Source organism: Eptatretus burgeri, chromosome 1 (assembly GCF_056783735.1).
Source record: "Eptatretus burgeri isolate ZD-2024b chromosome 1, Ebu_testis_v1, whole genome shotgun sequence".
Taxonomy (NCBI): Eukaryota; Metazoa; Chordata; class Myxini; order Myxiniformes; family Myxinidae; genus Eptatretus; species Eptatretus burgeri.
Genome location: NC_140961.1, coordinates 78282399 through 78304005, shown reverse-complemented (window position 1 = coordinate 78304005; position 21607 = coordinate 78282399). Strand labels below are relative to the sequence as shown.

The 21607-nt window shown below is 43.7% G+C and overlaps 1 protein-coding gene across 18 annotated transcripts in view; it reads left to right on the top strand.

Moving 5' to 3' along the window:
- The window catches only part of LOC147034800 (MYND-type zinc finger-containing chromatin reader ZMYND8-like), a 138940-nt gene that overhangs the window by 40602 nt on the left and 76731 nt on the right, over positions 1-21607 (top strand). For 17 of the 18 annotated variants that reach the window (XM_085889532.1, XM_085889453.1, XM_085889547.1 and 14 more), the window contains 8 exons: positions 4590-4703; positions 5398-5490; positions 9982-10069; positions 10423-10478; positions 16190-16267; positions 16593-16708; positions 17112-17347; positions 17867-18046. In XM_085889532.1, coding sequence (XP_085745658.1) covers positions 4590-4703; positions 5398-5490; positions 9982-10069; positions 10423-10478; positions 16190-16267; positions 16593-16708; positions 17112-17347; positions 17867-18046 — 961 coding nt within the window. The remainder of the gene's footprint in view (positions 1-4589; positions 4704-5397; positions 5491-9981; positions 10070-10422; positions 10479-16189; positions 16268-16592; positions 16709-17111; positions 17348-17866; positions 18047-21607) is intronic. The other variant, XM_085889540.1, reaches the window with a different exon arrangement.

Genomic DNA, 21607 nt, shown 5'->3' with positions numbered 1-21607 from the left:
CGAGTTCCTACCATTTCCTGTTAATACAAGCGAGTGGTGGTAGTCGATAAACACACACACACACACACACACACACACACACACACACACACACACACACACACACACACACACACACACACACACACACTTTTTATCAAGTGTATTGTATCTGCTATTCCTGAAATGTACAATTTAAAGGATTTCTGTAAATGATGTTAATTTCACAGCATCCTATGCTCCACTTCATTTTAATTGTAAACTTCAAAACATAATTCTTTTTCCTAAAGCAAGAACCTTAACCTACAAACAATTGAATGGTTTCCAGACCACATGGATCATCAGCTGGGTATCATTCTTCCTCGAGATTTTGATCCTTTCAACCCAGAACCTCTTCGAATGGCGGATCCACAATATCGGTCACAAATCCACATCAGTAGGCCCACAACCTCAGTTGCATCCAGCCAGTCAGACACGCACGCACGCACGCACGCACGCACGCACGCACGCACGCACGCACGCACGCACACACACACACACACACACACACACACACACACACACACACACACACACACACACACACACACACACACACTGTGATTCCTCTTGTGGCCCTAGATGTTCTTTGTCAAAGAGTTGGTAGCCATTACTTTGTTGGTAATGACTCACAGCATCGTCTTTCCAATTCCAGACTCCAATTAAATCAATCACCAAGTCTGCCATGTTCACAGGAGGCACTCCTGCAAGGTTCAATGTCCACTCACTGGTAGCTATCGTCAGAGGTATTGGCAGCACACACGCGTCCCATCCACTCGGGCATTGCACTGGCCACATGGTCGGAAGTTTACAGTATGGGTAGCTGCCGTTTGGGCGAACTGAGAAAGTTCTCCAAGTCTTTCGTTGTGTAGTGGCACACCACTTTCTCAGGTACTTTTCCAAGTCTTTTCGGCTTCTTTAGAAGCTTTGTGAGCCATTATAGGTAACAATCTTTTCCTTGCACACACGACGTGTGTTAACGTGCCCTGAGCATTCCAGAGCGGTTTACTTCATTTTGAAAGTCCTGAATTGTGGCTTTATTGCTAAGGGAGTCTATCTATCCAGGTGTTTTGAGCGCCCCCTGGTGTGAAAGTGCGAGTATGCTTTATCTTCTCGCCCATATCTCAGGAAAGAAGAGTAAAAGTGATAATTTGGTTGTCAAGACAAAATTAAATCATTAGCCAGTCTTTTTTTTTTTTTGTCACTTAAAAAAATTCCTCTAACTCCCGTTTTTTTTTTACTTCTTGATTTATTTTCCTTTTTGCTTTTCACTAAAGGCTGAATAAAAAATTGTAAAACTAATTGAGTCAGCATTGGAAGCTCTTGAAAAGGTGGTTGAACAAAGACTAAGAAAAGTTGTAAATATCAACAATAAGTTTAGTTTAAAAGACTAAACTTATTGTTGTAAAAGTAAAAGAGATGTTTCAAAATTGGAAAAGTACAATAGAGAAGAAAGGCTTAGGTTTACTCATCAGCTTGAATAAAAGGAAGGTTAAGGTGAGTGATGAAAATGGAGAAAGGAGAGAAAGTAAACATTGGCTTTATTCACTTTGTGGAAAAGGACTTTTGAAGGAATTCATTTCAATGAAGGTATTTATCGATGGTGTCCTAAGAGGTATCACTGGAAATTTGGTAAAAATTAAAATTAAAAAATCTGGGATTTTAATACATAAGCTACAAGGTGCCCCACAGAAAACCAGGAAATTTGGTACAGTTTATTTAAAACAAAACAAAAGCAAACTTAGATGTAGTGTAAAACAAAGATACCCTTTATTTTCAAACAAAACAAAAGCAAACTTAGATGTAGTGTAAAACAAAGATACACTTTATTATGTTAGTTTATTGATATGTTAAAATACGGCAAAATAAATCTCAAAATCTCAAATTTCCTGGTTTTCTGTGGGGCACCCTGTAGAACGGCACTCGGTGGAGCGAGCGCATACCTCCGCCAGACCGAACAGTTTACATTTTGTATCGCACTGAAAGGCCAGATCTGGATCCGGACCTGAACGAAAATCGAATCGGCTTGTTCTTGTCACTTACCCAACTCATTCACTTAATTTTGTCATAACTTGTCCACAACTTTTTTGAAATATTGTGCTATTTATCGTTTTTGGCCCCGTCTCTCAATGGTGAAGAATCACTTTTGAAAGATTAAAAAATTCTCGGATCTGGATCTTCATCAAAATCTAATCAGTTTGTCATTGTCACACGCCAAACCTATCCACCAAGTTTTGTCTGAATCCGTCCATAACTTTTTGAGATATCTTGCTATCTATCTATCGTTTTTGGCCCAATCACTCAATGGTGAAGATTCACTTAAAAATTATGGATGGCCTTTGTTAAACGGGATTTTTTTTAACGCACAAACATTTTGAAATGCAATGTAGCTTAACCTCCCGTATTATACATTAACAAAAAGGGCCATTGATTATTTATTAATTGGTGGAATTTGGTCCTTTTTGTGCCACATGCATTAATATTTCCTCTCCTCTGCCAACTCCAAACTTCTGCCAACTTCCTTTACCTCCTCTATTTCCCACACTTCTTCAACAAGGAAATCTCAACACAGGAAGAGGTGAATATGCCCATCATGTCTATGCTACATACACACCCCACAACCCCAATTTGATCACAACATCCACTCAATGCGAAGGGAGAAGGTGAACAGCAGGAGGATGATGGGCAAAGTAGTACAACACAGACAGGACATAAACAATAAAAATAGTTTTTTTTGTTCTTCGTCGGTAGTGGGAAAAGAAAAGGCAATTACATAAGGGTTCCATTGATACAGATGACATGTTGATAGTTGACAACATCCACAACTCAGACTGTCAACATCTCAAGATACCTCGACAACACAACTCCCACAGATCACAAATATAAATTCCAGTGTTTCTTCCATTTCTGAATCCTTCCTTCCTTCCACCATCCATATTGTTTCTTGGTTCCTATCCAATTCTATTCTAAACTTACGAGGCTGTTTACTCTGCAGATCTGGATAAAATCACAAGCTGGTCCAACACTTGGAACATGTCTTTCAATCCTGACAAATCTTACACTTTCACTATATCTCTCCGAAAGGACCGTCTGGAAACCCCCCCCATCTACTTTCTCAACAATTCTCTGGAAGAAGCCCTTTCATTCAAACTTCTGGGTGGAGTCCTGCTCTCCCCTCTGGGCTGTTGCTCCCACCTCTCACCTTTCTCGGCTTCACCCTGTGGTGTCCAAGGCATTTAGGATCATTGGTATCTCCTATGATAAGGCTGAGGCATTGGGTCTCTCACTCTTTCACCGCAGGCAGGTCGGTGGTCTTTCTGTCTTCTGCCGTCTCCTCTCCGGCCTCGCACCCTTCCTCCCTGCTTTGTCTGCTCTCTGTCCCGCCCTTATTTCCACAGGGCGCTCAAGGTCCACCAGCAACCCCCTTCTGGTTAAACTACCAAAATCAAGAATTACTGCTCACCTTCATTCTTTCTTTCCTCTTTTTTTTTCCCCGCCTTTGGAACAAACTCCCACACTCTCTTCAATCCCACTCTTCCCTCCAGGTCTTCAAAACAGCTATTTACCACCATCTTGTGTCTTCCCCCATCCAAAACCATGATCTTTTCTACCCTCGTTAAACCACCCCAAACCCACCCTCTTCAAATTCCCTGCTCTCCTTTCTGAAAGTCCCTGTAGTGTGCATCTTATTGACCTCGTGTACCCCGCCCCATCCCTCTCCCTTCCACAGATCCCACATGTCTATTCCCCACTGTTTTGTGCTTCCCTCTCCCATCCCTCTTGTCTCCTGCTCCCCTTGTTGTACATTCTGCGTGTTGGCTCTTCTTTGAGCCTTGACATTGTATATTGAAAATTTTTTAAAAATCCATTGTTGCTGCCGCTCCCACCTTCCCAGGAAGGCCATGCCTTGCATTGACGACTCTTTGTGGAATACCCACGCCGTGCTCCTGTGTTAAACTCTACTCGTATTTACTCTCAAGCTATTCTCCCTGGTCCTGTGCCTGTCCAAGGAAAAACATCAATGTATGCGTTGTCCCTCGAATGGATGTTAGGCCGAATGACCCTTCTTCTCAACTTTTGTTTATTGTTGGTGGAAGTTAAAGACCCCGCCGTGTCTGTTGCGAATAGTCGGTGAGTTATTGCCGGCACGCTGCACAAAACACAAATTCCTTCCCCATCCTGAAGATAAGCAGAGTGGCGACACAGTCTTTGTACTTAACCTTATCGAACAATGTTTATTTGTTGGACTCTACGGCCTTTTGGTTATCGGAGAAGCTGGATGGATGGATGGTAAGCAAAATAAATTACTATTTATTTTAAGATATTAGACTAAGCTTAAAGTTTATTTTTTAATATTCTGGCTTTTAACAAAATTAAAAATTCTCATAATTAATAACTAGTCATTGTACTTGCCATGCAATGGCTATTCCCACTTCTTTGGGGGGGGGGGGTAGGAAGGAGGGGGAGTGGAATTGAGCGGTTTGTTATGACTGAGAAGGAAATGCACTTACTTGGCTGTTTGTAGTTTTGATTTGTTTGGGTGAAATAAAGGATTGTTTGTTTGTTTGCAGAAAGTTACAGTCGCAGAATGTACGGAGACGCAGAGCAAGGCAATGTCAATGCTGAGCACTGAGCAACTCTCCTTCCTCCTAAAGTTTGCCTTGCAAAGGATGAAGCACACAGGGGTTGGTCAAAATACTTGTTCTTGTTAAGTATGATTTCCCCCCCCCCTCCTCCTTTCTTTCTGGTATTCTGTAAGAAGGCAGGTTCAGTGCTGCCAAAGCAGCCCTATGGCAAGGATTACACTGGATGGTTTGCCTTTTCCTCCCCAGTAGTAAGGCAGGAATTTGGAATTTAGCCAGGGTGAAGGTGATAGCTTGCCTCCTCTTCACGAAGGACACAGTGGGATTTTTAACATCCACCAACTAATGCTGGCTGATAGGATGCCCAGTTTAACATCTATCTGAGGATCCGAAGGACGGCACACACATCGACGAATCACATTGCCTGCGGAACACTGGGATGACAGTTTATAGCTGGGCCGAGGTTCAAACCCAGGCTGGACAATTCAGCGGCGAGTGTGCGTACGTACCTCGAGGCTGTTCTGCCAGCCCTAATTATGATTATTTTCATTGTTATTAGAGTACTGTATTTTCATTGCATCATAAAACCTGTAGTCTTTCAACCTTTTGATGTTGTTTTGTTTTTTGTTTTGTTTTGGGGTGATTTGATTCTTCAGAAGCATTCCCCGTTCCTTTATTGCATTGAATTAAATTTTCCCCATTCAATTTGTGTATTTGATATGGAGCGATACGCTATCGGCTCATTTCCCTGATGAAAATGGACCTCTGATTTGTACTGTGTGTTTGTGTGTCACAGACGGATCCTTTCCAGAAGCCAGTCTCCTTAGAACAGCATCCAGACTATACAGAATACATTTTCCAACCAATGGATCTCAGTACCCTTGAGAAGGTATGAATGGTATCAAAACGCTGGCTGGCCATATGAATATAAAATATCGATGAAAGCTCTACTACCTTTCTTGACACAACACAAAAGTGCATAATTTCCCAACAGTGATATAATTGTACAGTATACAGGATAACACTTAAACTCATAGCCTGGCCCAGTTGAACAGACACAACCCACGTGCACCTCAGGTAGGGCTTGTGGAAGAGCTTTATCACTTCAAATGTTATGAAATGAAAAACATTACTGACTTTACTTGCAATGTCTTGTGATGTGGTTGAAAATGTGATTCAAACGAGAACGGTACTCCGTGGAGCACAAACAGTACCTCCGCCAGGCTGAACAGTTCATGTTTTCTATCCCACTGAAAGGCCAGATCTGCATCCGGACTTTAATCAAAATCTAATCGACTTTCTATGGTCCCCTTCCCAATTCATCCATCAAGTTTTGTTATATTCCATGCACAACTTTTTGAAATATCATGCTATATATCGTTTTTGGCCCCATCTCTCAACGGGGAAGAAGCAGGTAGAAATTAAATAATTCTCATGTACAGATCTGGATTCGAATATTCACCCACATTGAATCAATTCTTCCTGGCAGCACTCCCAACCTGTCCACCAAGTTTCGTGTGAATCCGTCCGTAACTTTTTTGAGATGTTGTGCTGCATGTCGTTTTTGGCCCATCTCTCAATGGTGAAGAATCACTTGAAAAAAATTATCTGAAATGGATTTTCTGTTTGGAAGACCCGGAGGGAAGAGTGGGATTGAAGAAAGTGTGGGAATTAGTTCCCAAGGCAGGGGAAAAAAAGAGGATTGAAAGCGTGAAGGTGAGCAGTGATTCTTGATTTTGGTAGTTTTACCAGGAGGGGGTTGCTGGCGGACCTTGAGCACCTTGCGGAAATATTGGGGGGAGGGGGGGACAGATCGCAGTCAGAGCAAGGGGGAGGGGTGAGGCCGGAGAAGAGACGGTATAAGACAGAAAGACCACCAACCTGTCTGCGGTGAGAGAGTGAGAGGCCCAAAGACTCAGCCTTATCGTGGGAGATACCAATGATCCTAAATGCCATGGTTTCCACAGCGTGAAGCCGAGAAAGGTGAGAAGTGGGAGCACCAGCTCAGAGGGGAGAGCAGTACTCCATCAGGCTGCAGATGAAAGCTTTGTACATGGTCAGGAGCTCAGGTGTGCCAAGGAAGGACTTCACACGACGGAGGATGCCCATTCGGCGACTGGCTTTGGAGGGCAGCTTGGAAATGTGGCTTTCCCCGGAAAGATTGGGGCAGTTACTGAGACCCAGGAGTTTGAATGAAAGGAGTTCTTCAAGAGGATTGTTGAGAAAGTTGATTGGGGGGTTTTCCAAACGGTCCTTTCGGAGAGACATCATGAGAGTGTCACTCTCTCATTCGAATGTAAATTTACTATGCCATGTGACCTTGACATTTTGACCTTAAACAATAGTTTTTGTGACCCAATATGTAAACCCTGTTCAAATCTTGTCAATCAAATGAAAATTGACATTTTTGTATGACCTTGACCTTTTACCCTCTGACCTTTTCCCACAATTATTAGTCTTCTCCAGATTCTCATAATAAAGGTTTGCTGAAAAATTTGATGACAAAACCTCAACTGGTAAAAATAATATGGCCTGGACATACACAAACACAACACACACACAACACACAACTCACACTCCTGCTATGCGGATGGATGGCTAATGACAAGAATGCATGTCCTTATTGAGAACACTCCCAACCCCTCAACCGTGTGTGTAGTTTCAGAGAAGAGAGAAAATACCTATTTTTGGGGTTCAACCCCCCCCCCCATAGACCTCTTTAATGAGCGCAGATTTTGATGTGGTCGATACACTTTGGTACATCACAGATGAAGGTTGTGGTCAAGTTTCATCAAAATTGTGTGTGTAGTTTCGGAGAAGACAACAAATACCTTTTTTTTGGGGGGGGGGAGGGATCAAACCCTCCTCCTTCCCACCCCATAAACCTCGTTCATGAGTGCAGATTTTGATGTGGTCAACACACAATCGTTAGGCATCAGATTGGAAGCTTGTGGCCAAGTTTCATCAAAATCATGTGTGTGATTCAAAAGATAATGACTGACTGAAGTGTTTACAGACTGACTCACTCACTCACTCACTCACTCAAGTACACTGCTCGATTGCATAAGCTCACCGGACTAAAGTCCAGGTGAGCTAAAAATGGTATGGGCTGCTTCCTTGCTTGATGCTCAGCACTTTAAATGGATAGAGCACAGACAAACAACTCTGGGAAACCAATGGCAAACAACCCAGTATAACCCTTGCCAAAAACTGCTTCGGCAGCACAGATGCTCTGTAAATAGAGTATGGTCGTTTTTTTTAAAAGGTTTTAAAAATTATTTTTCCTTTGTTTTATACACTTCCCAAAGTATTGCATAATGTGCTATGGAGGACAAGGACATTAGAAGTTGTCTCTGCACTATTCCTTATACAAGGACAGAAGACAAGGGACACATTAACATAGCATGTATAATTACCTCCATCACCGAAGGTGAAGGAGGTTATGTTTTCACCCCTTTCTGTGTATTTGTTGGGTAGTCGATCTAGTCTACCTTTATTATCAGTATTTCCGTCGATATGTCTGTCTGTCTGTCCGTCTGTTCGGTCCAGTGCTCCGTTAATACAATGGCGATTTCGATAAAACTTGGTTGGTCGGTTCATACCATGACCTCGTTGTGTGCAAATGAGAACCGTTGCTATGGTGAAATTTTAGAAAAATCATAAAAAATTAATTTTTTCGAAAATCAAAAATCTGGCCACGACCGACTGTGGGCAGCACATTCAGCCATATTGTCAAAAATTTCCAGCCGGATCCTATGAAAACTATCGGAGAAGATAGACTTTGAATGAACCCTGATCGAAAACAATAAAAAAACGAAGTTCGTTATATCTCAGAGACTATGAGTCAGATATACATGAAACTGGTATGGTAGGTTCATGGTATGTCCCAGTTATGTGTGAGAAAGAACCGTTGCTATGGACCCCTCCCTTGCCTAGCAACGGCCAAAAAACCTCTAAATGTGGGGGTATTTTAACGAAAAAACAATCTGCAGCATTAACCCTTGAAGCTAGAATCATGAATTTTCTTGTGCTTAATCCTCAGGTCATTCCCCATCGAACGGGCCCATCGTGTCAGGTTCTATTGGGTAGTCGACTTCCTATGTCCGCCTACCGGCTTGTCTGTCTGTTTGTTTGTTTGTGTGCAGGAAATCTCAAAAAGTTGTGGACGATCCAAAAAGTTTATGGACAGCTTGGGTGTGCGACAAGGACGAACTGATTCAATTTTGGTAAAGATCTGGATCCAGATCGGACTACCAGAATTTTTAAAGTGATTCTTCACCATTTAGAGATCGTGCCAAAAACGATATGTAGCACGATATCTCAAAAAGCTGTGGACAGATTCGGATGAAACTTGGTGGACAGGATCAGTGTGTGACAAGGAAGAATTGATTCAATTTTGGTGAAGATCCGAATCCAGATCTGATAAAATTTTGAAGTTATTCTTCACCATTGAGAGATCGTGCTAAACCGATATATAGCGTAATATCTCAAAGTTGTGGACGGATTCAGAAGAAACTTGGTGGACAGGTTGGGTGTGTGGTAAGGACGAATTGATTCGATTTTGGTGAAGATCCGAATCTGGATCTGCATTCGAGAATTATTTCATTTCGAAAGTGATTCTTCACCATTGAGAGATAGGTCCAAAAACGATAAAAAGCATGATATTTCAATTTTTTAGTGAGCCCAATATGTTCTCATGGATCAGGCATTGCGTGGTGGAGGCATGCGCTCCACTGAGTGCCCTTCTCGTTTAAACCTGGAGTCACAGCAGATCCGGATGCAGATCCGGCCTTTCGGTAGGATACAAAACGTAAACTGTTTGGCCTGGCGGAGGTATGCGCTCCACCGAGTGCTGGTGAAGTTATGTAAATTGCTTTGGGATTTAATTTTCATGCCTCCGCCGATGAAGTCGCCTGAGGCATTCTGTTTTTGGGTTGTTCGCATGTCCGTCTGTCCGTCCATCTGTCCATGATAGGTTTTTGTTACCGTGATACTTAAAAATGGCTCGAGGGATCTAATAAAGTCAATCTTGGTACAATTATGTATTGTAATGCAGAGATGAACTGAATCGAACTTGGAGTTTCGAGGTCAAAGGTCAGAGGTCATGTTCGGTAAAAATTCTGTTACCACACTAACTTGTGAACCGCTGATTGGATTTGCACCAAACTTGATACAAGTATGTATAATGATGCAAGGATGATGTGATATTGATTTTGGCATCAAGAGGTCATGCCAGGTAAAAATGTGATATTTGAGAACAGCTGAAGGGATTTAAATCAAACTTGGCACAAGCCTTGTTATGATGTAATAAAGTGGGCCGAGGCATATGCTGGACGTCGCAACGTCGGAGTGCTGTTCTAGTTTTAATTTTCTTTTACAGATCATCAAAAGGAAGCAGTTTGGATGTACGGAGGCTTTCTTATCTGATGCTAAGTGGATCCTGCACAACTGCATCATCTACAATGGTTGTACGTTTCTACACATCTTATTGTTGCAAGATTTCGTTGTTTCTTCAACTTTCCACCACTATGTAATCATCACTACCTCACATTATATCAAACAAATGCTTCACATCTACGTCGAAATGCATTGGCTTTCTCATTGTTTGTGATTTATTTTTTATCCACAAACCTGCTTCACTTTCTTTTTAAGCCCTTCAAGTGCACTGCACATGTCGCTTTATACTGGCTCGTGCTGTGAACTCTTTATGTGGCTACAACTTTTGCCGCTCTACATTTGCAATGTGGTCATTTCAATTAGCGTGACTGCAGGTGAAATCTCCTTCATTTACACCTCTCTTGTGTCCTTATTCTCTCTGTAGCAAACCACAAGTTGACAGCCACAGCTCGAATGATAATCAAGATTTGTGAACATGAGGTACGAGTCGGAATGCTTTTTCATTGAAAGGCACCTCCAATTAAATTCACATCTTTGAAGTCGGCCTGTTTGGCATTCCGATGTCTTTGTGACCACAGCCTTTCTCGTCATGATCACATATAGCTTATGATGCTGGGATCCCTGGTTTAAATCCCTTTTCCTTCGTTCATTTGTTCATTTGTCGGCTTGTGTCCTCGTAATTCACGTGGAACTACATTGATGTGTCATAACGTTCTTGTTCTGCATGTGACACGTGCAATGGGATTTTTATATTTAAAGGATGTTTCGGATCAATCATTTCAAAAAAAAGATGAAGCACAAAAATAATTGCTCCTGAGCTCAGAATTTTGATTTATGAAAAATATCAAAAGTTTCTGTTACCTTGGAGACATGATAGAGGCATCAGGAGGAGCACAATAATTAGCGTTACATTGAGAACTAGAACGGGCACTCAGTAGAGCGCATACCTTCGCCAACGCTACATTTTGCTCCCCCCCCCGACCTTTGACTCCCAACCACTAATAAGGGTTATTACTTCATTGTGTCAGGTCACATATCACAAGATGGGGCATTGAATTCTGAACATTTTTGCATTAGTTGCATGCAAATTGGATACAAATTGACCGCGCTATGGTAAAAAGACGATTTTTACCTTTTCATGACCTTGACCTTGACCTTTGACCCGATCGCTCCCAAAATCTAATCAAATGGTACTCGGATAATAACCAATCATCCCACCAAATTTGCTGCGATTCAGTTCAATACTTTTGGAGTTATGCGAATAACAAACAAACAAACAAACACACATATTCACAAATAAATAAATAAATACACAGCGATCAAAACATAACCTTCGCAACAAAGTTTGTGAAGGTAACTAGAAAGGCACTCGGTGGAGCGCATACCTCCACCAGGCTGAACAGTTGGTGTTTTGTATCCCACTGAGAGGCCTGATCTGGATCTAACCTCCAAAATCGAATCGGCTTGTTCTTGTCACCTACCCAACTCACCCACCAAGATTCGTCCGAATCCGTCCACAACTTTTGGAGATACCGTGCTATACTATATATCGTTTTTGGTGTTATCTCTCAATGGCGAAGAATCACTTTCAAAATTCTAGTGTCCGGATCCGTATCCAGATCTTCACCAAAGTCTAATCATTTCATCCTCGTCACACACCCAACCTGTCCACCAAATTTTGTTTGAATCCGTCCACACCGTTTAGGGATATCCTGTTCACAGTCAGACAGGGGTGAAAACATAACCTTCACCCATCTTCGCTAACAGAGGTAATGAAGTGCCTATAATAAGTGGAGGCAACTATGTCTATGTTGCATCATGAAGTGTGCAGAAACATTCAACTATCTGTAAAAGTTAGAGTTTTTATGACATGAATCTGATCGGTATTGATGTGTGGAAGAAAGACGTGGGCACTGTGGATCGGAGATGTAAATAGAATGGAAATATATCAGAGATAATGAGGGTACGAAGGATGAATGGGATTGTGTCTGAAGGAAAGAATTTTGAGCTCAGAAATCAAGATCGGTGAAGAATAACTTGGAAAGAGAAAAATTGGTCGTCTGTAACTAATGTAAGAAGTTGAAGCTGTAAAAAAAGCAATGAAGCGAGTGGTAGAAGGAAGAAAGCTGAGAGGACATCCTACAAAGTCATGAAATGAAACCGTCAAAAAAAGATACTAAACGTTTGGGTTTGTAGGAAACTGATGCAATGAATGGATCTCTATGGAGGGATTCCATAATTTGATGAATTCCCTGAAAAAAGGGCGAAACGGTCATAAAACTGCTGCTGCTGCTGCTGCTGTTGTTGTTACATGTGCAAACTCCTCACGAGCCTTTTGACACTACATACAATGTCGTGACAGAGGTCCAGCCAACACGGGCGCTCTGCGCCGGAGGTCGAGAGACCCTCGTGAATGACTGAAACGATGTTTAAATTCACTGCGTTCTTTTAACCATTTAACAAGTTACGATACCCCAAGGCTCGTTCAAATAAGGCCGAGACTGCACTGGTGGTTGCTCACTCGTGGGACGGCAGGAAAGTGGGGAAAATATTTCTTGGAAATAAAGTGTGTATTAAAATGTATATGGGGATAAGGATGGAGAGAGTGATAAATAAACAAGCCGGTAGGTGGACATGGGTAGTCGACTACCCAATGGAACCTGACGCAATGGGCCCGTTCGATGGGGAATGACCTGAGGATTAAGCACAAGAATTAAATTCATGATTCTAGCTTCAAGGGTTAATGCTGCAGATTGTTTTTTCGTTAAAATACCCCCACATTTAGAGGTTTTTTGGCCGTTGCTAGGCAACGGAGGGGTCCATAGCAACGGTTCTTTCTCACACATAACTAGGACATACCATGAACCTGCCATACCAGTTTCATGTATATCTGACTCATAGTCTCTGAGATATAACGAACTTCGTTTTTTATTGTTTTCGACCAGTTTCATTCAAAGTCTATCTTCTCCGACAGTTTTCATAGGATCCGGCTGGAAATTTTGGACAATATGGCTGAATGTACTGCCCACAGTTGCTCGTGGCCCGATTTTTGATTTTTGAAAAAATAAATTTTTTATGATTTTTCTAAAATTTCAAAGTCCCGTTGCTATGCAACGGTGGTGTCCATAGCAACGGTTCTCATTTGCACACAACTCGGTCATGGTATGAACCTACCAACCAAGTTTCATCGAAATCACCATTGTATTAACTGAAATCGCCATATTAAATACTGATAATAAGGGTAGAAAACAAATCTCAAATTTTTATTTTTTTTCCCGACTAGATCGATAACCCAATAAATAAACGGAACAGATCTGGCAGCCGACAGACACAAATAGGAAGGAAAACGGAGAAAACGCAAACTGTATACAAATGGAACTATACCCTGCTATGTTTCCGACAATACCAGATTCAGACCACGAAGGGAAACACAGAACAGACAAGGTCTTGTGCAGGTATGAGCTAGTATTTGCTGCAGGACAATGACATTGTGCAAGCTGGCGTGTCACAGGGTGAAATGCGGCTTGGGATGGGACGGGCGAGGAGAGGATGGCGTAATGGTGGAGAGATGGAGTTCGCGTTTCTCGGTGGTCCTTCTTGAGAGAGAGACAGACAGAGACAGAGACAGATGTCCTCTGCCCTCGTGCATGTGCAGACATGGTTTTTACTACCATAGGACCACCCTTTGGTCCCGCCATTGGCCAGTCGCTGCCAGTGGGTGGCACAGTCTTGCGAGTCATCCCACCCCTCAGAGTTTTCCATTCTGGCCAGCAAAAGCATTGATGAAGGATGGACTGGTGTACATGAGGTTTTTGTTTTGGACATCATTACAGGTGCAAAGTTAAACTCCACTTGTTCACAAAAGGTGTTCTCCATAGGTGGGCTTGGCCCATTGAGGTCGACAATTAGAATGTTCTTGTGCCTATGATGCTGTAGTATTGTTACTGGGCCGGGTATCGCTGGCGAGCACGACCGCTAGAGGGAGCAGTAGAGTCGGCTCCACCGAACACCCGGAATTTACGTCGTGACCCTCGGATAAGTCCAGGAGGCACGGGTCCCTTACACGACCATGAATCGCCAATTATTCGACCGCGTGGGGGGTAGGGTAAATTGCCAAACTTCAATATACCGAATTACCCACGCGGCAAAGCTACCAGAGAATTCACACCCTCGACGGACCTCGAGCGTAACGAGCCGTTACCATGCCCGAACCGTGTGTAACCCGAGCGGAGGTTACCAAGGCCCGTCGGTCCAAATGAACAATTTACTGCCTCGCTATTTCTCAACACACACCGTGCTAAGCAAATGAAAGAAACACAGAAACGAGCTGGAACATTGAACAAAAGGGATATTTATTTATAATGGGGGCAGGGGAGCACGCAACAAGGCAGAGTTAACCGAATAAAAGGAATGCAGGTATGTACAAGGTACTGAAACAATTCGACTTACAGGACGGCGCCACACACACACACACACACACACACACACACACACACACACACACACACACACACACACACACACACACACACACACACACACACACACACACACACAATGGACCGCGTGGGTCTACCTCGGTCAAGCCGGGCCGGGGTACCTGTCCGCTTCGTGCAGCCACACAGACTCCGAGACCACCATGGTGGGACCCAAACCCACGCCTCCAAGTCCACGGTCCACGAACGAGGCCACTCAACCACGATCACCACTGTCTCAGAGCGCTCCAGCCACGACCACACCGTCTGCAGAACGCTCCAGCCACGATCCACGATCCTCCAGAACGCACTCTTGTCTCTACAACACTCGTCCAGACCACCACACTCCTCATCTTGAGGAGGGAGGAGCTTCTTCTCCCCGCCACACGCCTCCTGATTGGACGGTGGGTTGTCAGGCGACTCGTGGCAGCCTCCCGTTCGGCCAGGCCAAACACTCCATCTGGATAAGGCGGAGCCAGCCTGAGGTGATAGCTTCCCTGATTGGGCAAGGCGTGGTCTGGTGGGAGGGGCAACGACCACTCTTCCACCATGCGTGTCTGAGAACCCAAACGGAACAGCCAGGGGAGCACCCTATTCTCCACCTCACCCCTGTACGTGACACGATGCACGTGGGCGATGGCGGCGATCGTTTCAGCCTAATCACTCAATGGTGAAGAATCACTTTTAAAATTCGAGGATCCGGATTCGTATCTTCACCAAAATCGAATCGATTTTTCTCCTTGTTACATACCCGACCTGCCCACCAAATTTCGTCCAAATCTGTCCACAACTTTTTGAGATATTTTGTTCACAAACAACAAACAAACAGACAGACAGACAGACAGGGGTGAAAACATAACTGCGATCCATCTTCGGTGGCAGAGGTAACAAAAACTTATTAAACACACCATCAAAACTTAATAATGTTGTAACTGAGTAACATGCAAGTTGTCGGCAATGACTTTTTAGTCCAGGAACTCAAAGTATAATATTTTTTGATATAAACTCTTATCTGATGGTTTGTTCAGGACTTTAGAAGAATCTCTCATGGTTTATCATGAGATCTGATATAAATCTGGATTGGCCTGTGGATGTTCCCATCTGAACCTCTGGCAAATGGTACAAGGAAACCCAGGTTCAAATTCACATTTTTACCAGTGATAATAATAATAATAATAATGATAATATGAGTTATCTTATAAAGAACTTCAACGTACGATGAGGCCATTCAGTCCATCAAACCTTGCGCTATTATTACTAACATGTAGTTGTTTGTCCATGCTCTATCCTTTTTAAATGCTGATTGTCAAGCAACTGAACAAGCAGCCAGCACATACCATTTTTAATTTCTATGGTATGACTTGGCCGTGGTTCGAACTGCCAACCTCGCAGACTCGGAGCAGACATTCGAACCATTTTGCCACCGACGCTTGTCACATTTTCTACGAATATCCTTGTACTTCTTGGAAAAGTACATTGATGTCTACCAATGTCTTTGTCCTGCATTATATTTATTCGCAAGGTCCACTACGCGTCTCAGATCATTTTAAAAGGAATAATTAAATCGAAAAGGTCTGAGGATCTCATCAGGAGGAATTGGGTGTCATGATAAAAAAAAAATTGTAACGGAGCTTTATCACATCCATCATCATTTTGAGTAGATCAAACAAGTGATTATGCATTGTAATTGTTTTGTCTGGTGTTTTATCCCGATAGATGAGTGAGATAGAGATTTGTCCAGAGTGTTACCTTGCGTCTTGCCAGAAGAGAGACAACTGGTTCTGCGAACCTTGTGTGAGCCGCACTCTTTATTTATGTTTTTTGTTTTTTTCTTTAATTTTCCTGTTGCAAAGCAGGGTAGCAATTGTACACCCTGATGTACTCGCACCACATTTTAACACTTAGAGCTTGGGTGCTGGTGCCTGGTATAGGATGGCCTAGATTCAGGAAGTTGAGTGGAAAGGCTTCGGCCAAGAGGAATGATGTCAGAGCTGGGGTAGTTGAAGCCGCGAGTCGAGGTAAGAAGTAGGTAACTTAACTGAGAATGAAGGAGCGGGAGATCATCATTTTCTGAGCCGCGTACAAATGATTACACCTTTGCCGATCTGTCTGTACACAGAGTTCACCTCATCCACTGGTGTGGGCCAAGCTGAAGGGTTTTCCATTCTGGCCAGCAAAAGCATTGAGGGAAAAGGATGGACAGGTGGATGTGAGATTTTTTGGACAACATGACAGGTGCAATCTTAAACTCCAATTTTGTTAACATTCCTTTTCAGTTATTGGCTCACATCTGAGTCTTGTCTTTCATGTTAAGGCACTATTTTTCTCCTCTTGCCTGTCTGATAACATATGGCAAAATAACTTACTGCAGAGCCTTTGTTGAAAATTATCTGTTTTAGCCTGCAGAGAATCTGGCATCAATATTTGTGACTCATTTGCTGAATGAGCAATTCATCACATTTATCGTCAAAACATTTTGTGTTCGAATCGCTATTTTCAACTCGCTTGGATCTGTCTTCAATTTAAAGATAGGCAGCCTTGCTGGCATACAAACAGCTGGCTTTTAAGGCAGTCTTGTGGGTTGCGTGCTGAAGAAGAGACATCGAGTGAATGTGATTGGTTGTTCTTCTCCCGGCAGGGCATGGGTGCCTATTGGCAGCTGCTATCTGATGTCAAAAGAGATTCCTTTCTCTGTAAAGAAGGCGAAAAGTATTTTCAACAATGCAATGGCAGAGATGGATGTATACGTGGAGAACATTCGCAGGCGGTTTGGGGTGTTCAACTACGCACCATATCGCACAGCCTACCTTCCGGATTCCAATTATCAGATTGCTCAGAGAACAGAGAACTCTCAAGAACTGGAGGTCACCACCGGTAGGTATTTTGTGAGCATATGAAGGGCACTCAGGATTATGTACTGAAATTCACATCAACGTTTACTTTCTCGACTCACTAAAGTAATTTAGTTGTGAGTGCTCTCTTGGTTGATTTATATTTGCTTCATTAGTGGTTTTTGATGAACCCCTAAGTTGTCTCATTTTGCATTGACTCCCACTTCATATCCCATAGCTGTTGTCATCATTCTTATTGTAGTTTAGTTTCATCAAGAGGAACATCTTTTTGATAAATTTTAACAAAAATAATAACAACAAATAAATAAGAATTAAAAGTTTCTTGCTATGATCTCACCAAAGATTCATTCGAAAGTTCCTTTCAATGAAACTCGATAATGGTAATCGATTCACATCATGGATGTTTTGCTTTGACGGAAGCGTGTTTGACCCCGAGAAAACTGAGAGGCCTGTTTCACATCGCAAGCACCAAATATTTTCTTTTAAGTATGTGCCTTCCTCTGAGATATCAATGTGTGCTGTGACATATCCTTGTGTTCAGAGTCAGACCCTGCCTCAGCTGCGAGATTTAGGCGCCCGGTCCTTGATTTGACGCACTCTCCTAAGGTCGTGCTCAACCGACTGGGGTCAAAGATCAAAAAACCTTTCCATCATGGCGACATGTCCAGTTTTCCTGGTGCTTCCCAACGCACCAGTGTGGCTTCCAGAATGGAGACAGATGGTGAGAAAACAGGCAGAATGAGTGATTCCTGGATTTGTTGACAGCTCCATTTAGAAAAGTATTTGACAATATAGTTGGGGGGGAAATGTGACAAAAGATAAAGAATGAAAACTAATGTGGAAAGGTGACTTTGGGTTAATATTATATTAGGGGGCCATTTATTTATGGTGTATACATACGCAAGGGATGGAGAAAGGGGATAGCGGTAAGTGTGTCGATCTTGAATCGGTGTATTTTCATGCACACGAGCACAACAAATGATGTTTCAAACCAGTACGAACCACCCGTCATCTTTGATCGCTCAAAAGTACATTTGGTAGAGATTTGTACAAATATCCATTAAAATTAACTTTTATAGTTGGGTGAATGCGACACCACTAAGTGTTAATTGCTTGGTAGGGCGAGGCTCAGGCTTGACGTTTTCACCATGGTGGTCTTCATCTGGAGCGATGTAGGCAGCACACACCAGGTGTTAATAATCTGAGAGGAAGGTGGGGGAGGGCTGGACAGGGGGTACAAAAGAAAGCAAAATTTGGCAAATTCAATTGATGAGCAGAAGATTATGGAGGCTTACATGACTCATTGCTCATTTTCATTGGCAGCTTGCCCTCACTACACCCTCCCCTCTCTTCCTCACCTTCTCCCCTTTGATGCGTGTACTGTACCACCTTATTCTTCAAGTATGGGGGAGAGGGGTTGGTTGGTGTTTGTTTCCAGGGTGGAAAGCAGGGAGGCCCAAATTTCCACTATATTTATGCATGTAATACATACAGTGGATGACTCCAAGGTGAATATAAGATTATGAAAGCAGGAAAAACCTGTTTTGTCAGCAACATAAAGGAGTCGTGATTTTCCCACTCTTCACGTTCACCTCTACAACCTGCTCTCCCCACTCGTGGTTTTTCTTTTATGCTTTACTTCCTTTATTAAATTTTCAAAAGCAACCTATTCTACAATTTTAAACCATTAAAGGTGTTTGGAAAGGTGCGAAAGGTAACCTTTCAGAAAATGTACCAGTCAGGCCGGGCACCAAAATTGGTTAGCAGCCGGATAGTTCCCATTGGCCCACCTCTAAGTTGGTGTCAAATAAAAAGTATGAAATAAATGTACCATTTGTACCAAATAGTAATCATTCTATCCTCCTGAAATAAACCAGCAACATCCCCAAACCCTTATATATTGTATTTATTTTTTTCTGGTTGTCAAATTAACTGCTCAAAAACAGTTCCCCCACACTGCTGATAGAATATCCCAAAGAGATCATGCAATCGCTTTTAAGCTGTCCAATCTGGGTTTCATTAGTATTCCCAGTATAGACTACCAGACTGGTTGCAGCAGAAAAAGGCTGTCCCATCCTTTTACATTTACTTATCGATATTAAAGATCCCATGATGCCTTTCAAAATTAGTAGGCCATTCTCCCTTAACTGAATTCTAAATCCCTACCGTAATCTCCAGGAAACACTGTGCCACCAGAGTTTATACAAGCTACCCAAGTGCTGCATAAACACGATATAGTGTTGTGGGCCGGGGGTCGGTGGCGAGTACGACCGCCAGGTGGAGCAGTAGAGCCGTCTCTCACCGAACACCCGGAATTGCAGGTTGTAACCTTCGGGCAACTCCGAAGGTCACGGGTCACTTAAGGACCGTGCTCGCCAATTCTCTGACGGCGTGGGGTAGGGTAGGGTAGGGGTTAATAGCCAAATTTCAATATACCTAAATACCTATGTCGTCAAATTACCGGGGCAGTCACACCCTCAACGGACTCTGTCGAGCCCGGTCGCTCTTGGGACCTCGGTTCAGTGTAACCGCGCAGAATTACCAAAGTCTGTCGGTCCAAACGACAACTTACAGCCCAATCGGCTTACTGGTTCTCAAGCTCGAACCATGCTGGGTCAATAATATAAAGCACAACAACGAGCTCGTACATTGAACAATTGGGGGGTTTATTTATAATGGGGCAGGGGAGCACAAAAAGAGCAGAGTTAAACTGACTATCAAGAAGGAATGCAAGTAATGTACAAGGCACTTAAACAATTGCTACTTATAGACTGGCGCCGCACACACGCACACGCACACGCACACGCACACGCACACGCACACACACACACACACACACACACACCCAAAAGAAATGGATCCCGTCAGGTCTTTTTTCGGTCCTCCAGCCGAGGAGGATAGTTCAGCTGGGGGGACAGAGCCTGGCCGGGTACCTGTCCACCTCGTGTGGTCACACCGACTCCAACCCACCACGGTGGGACTCAAACCCACGACCCGGAATCCACGAGCCCACGATCCTGGCTGCTCGACCACCACCACCACGAGGAGCCCCGCAAAACACCGCAGCCCACGATCGCAGACAACCACGATGACAGACCAAAGGGCCAAGAGCAAAGATGACGACAACTCTACTCTTCCCTCTCCTCATCCTTCCCCTCCCACGGGTCGAGGGAACCGCTCTGCCTCTGGATTGGACGAGGGGTTGGCGGGTGATCAGTGGCCTCCCCTTATTGGTCGGGCCGAACACTCCATCTGGCTAAGGCGGAGTCGGCCCTGAGGTGATGAGTCTCCTGATTGGAGGAGGTCTGGTGGGAGGGGGAAATGACCACCCTCACCCCATGCCTGTCTGAGAACCCAGACGGAACAAGCAGGGGAGCACCCTATTCTCTATCCACCCTTGTAGCGGGGGGGGGGAGGTCATCTCGGGTCGGTGGGCGGAGGGAACCTCACCCCTGTACGTGATACGTTGCATGTGGGCGATGGTGTGAAAACGAAGGATGGATTTAAGATGTAAAAAACCTGACTATAAAAGAAACTCGCAGCGCACACATGAAATTAACCCATTAGACAGAAGGACGGGACCCTAACTATAACACATACTTATCGAAATAACTGAACTGCGGGGACTCTGGCTATTTGTGTGCAAATGGCTTCCAACTCCGTAACACTACCCCCCCCCTTTCTATAGACTCGTCCCGAGTCGTAAATTTTCGTGTGCCATGCAGGTGTAGGTTTTCCCCTCGTACGTTTTACCTTCGGATCCCTGAGTGCGACATTCAAATACATGTCCCAAAAATAAATAACCGAGTGTGTTGTGTCACTAAACTCTCAGCCAACTTAACTAAATTGCGGCGCTAATACAAACAACAGGTGGGTTAAGAACTTATTTACAATTTCTAATATTTACACTAACCATGGCCCAGGACCTGTTATCAGTGGAAGGAAGGCACAACAAAGTCAACAGTTTGTGGCTCGAATGGAGTCTCTGGCACGGGAGAATGGATGGAGATGGGCTGAATGCAAAAACACAGAGATGGGCGCACGGGCTGCTCAATGCAGTCCTCGTGGTGTGGCTGCCTGCATGACAGTCCTTGCAAACACACTGATGAGATGGTCCTGGCGCACATGGTTGAGATGGTGATACAGGGGCAATGCAAACAAGGGCAAGCAGGCATGGGGTCAAGGCAAAGGCAGGCAAATAAAGGCATGGCAAATGCTGACCCGCTGATGGAGCACAAACAGGCCGGTATATGAAGCTGGCCGGCCTCTGGTCTGGTCCGTG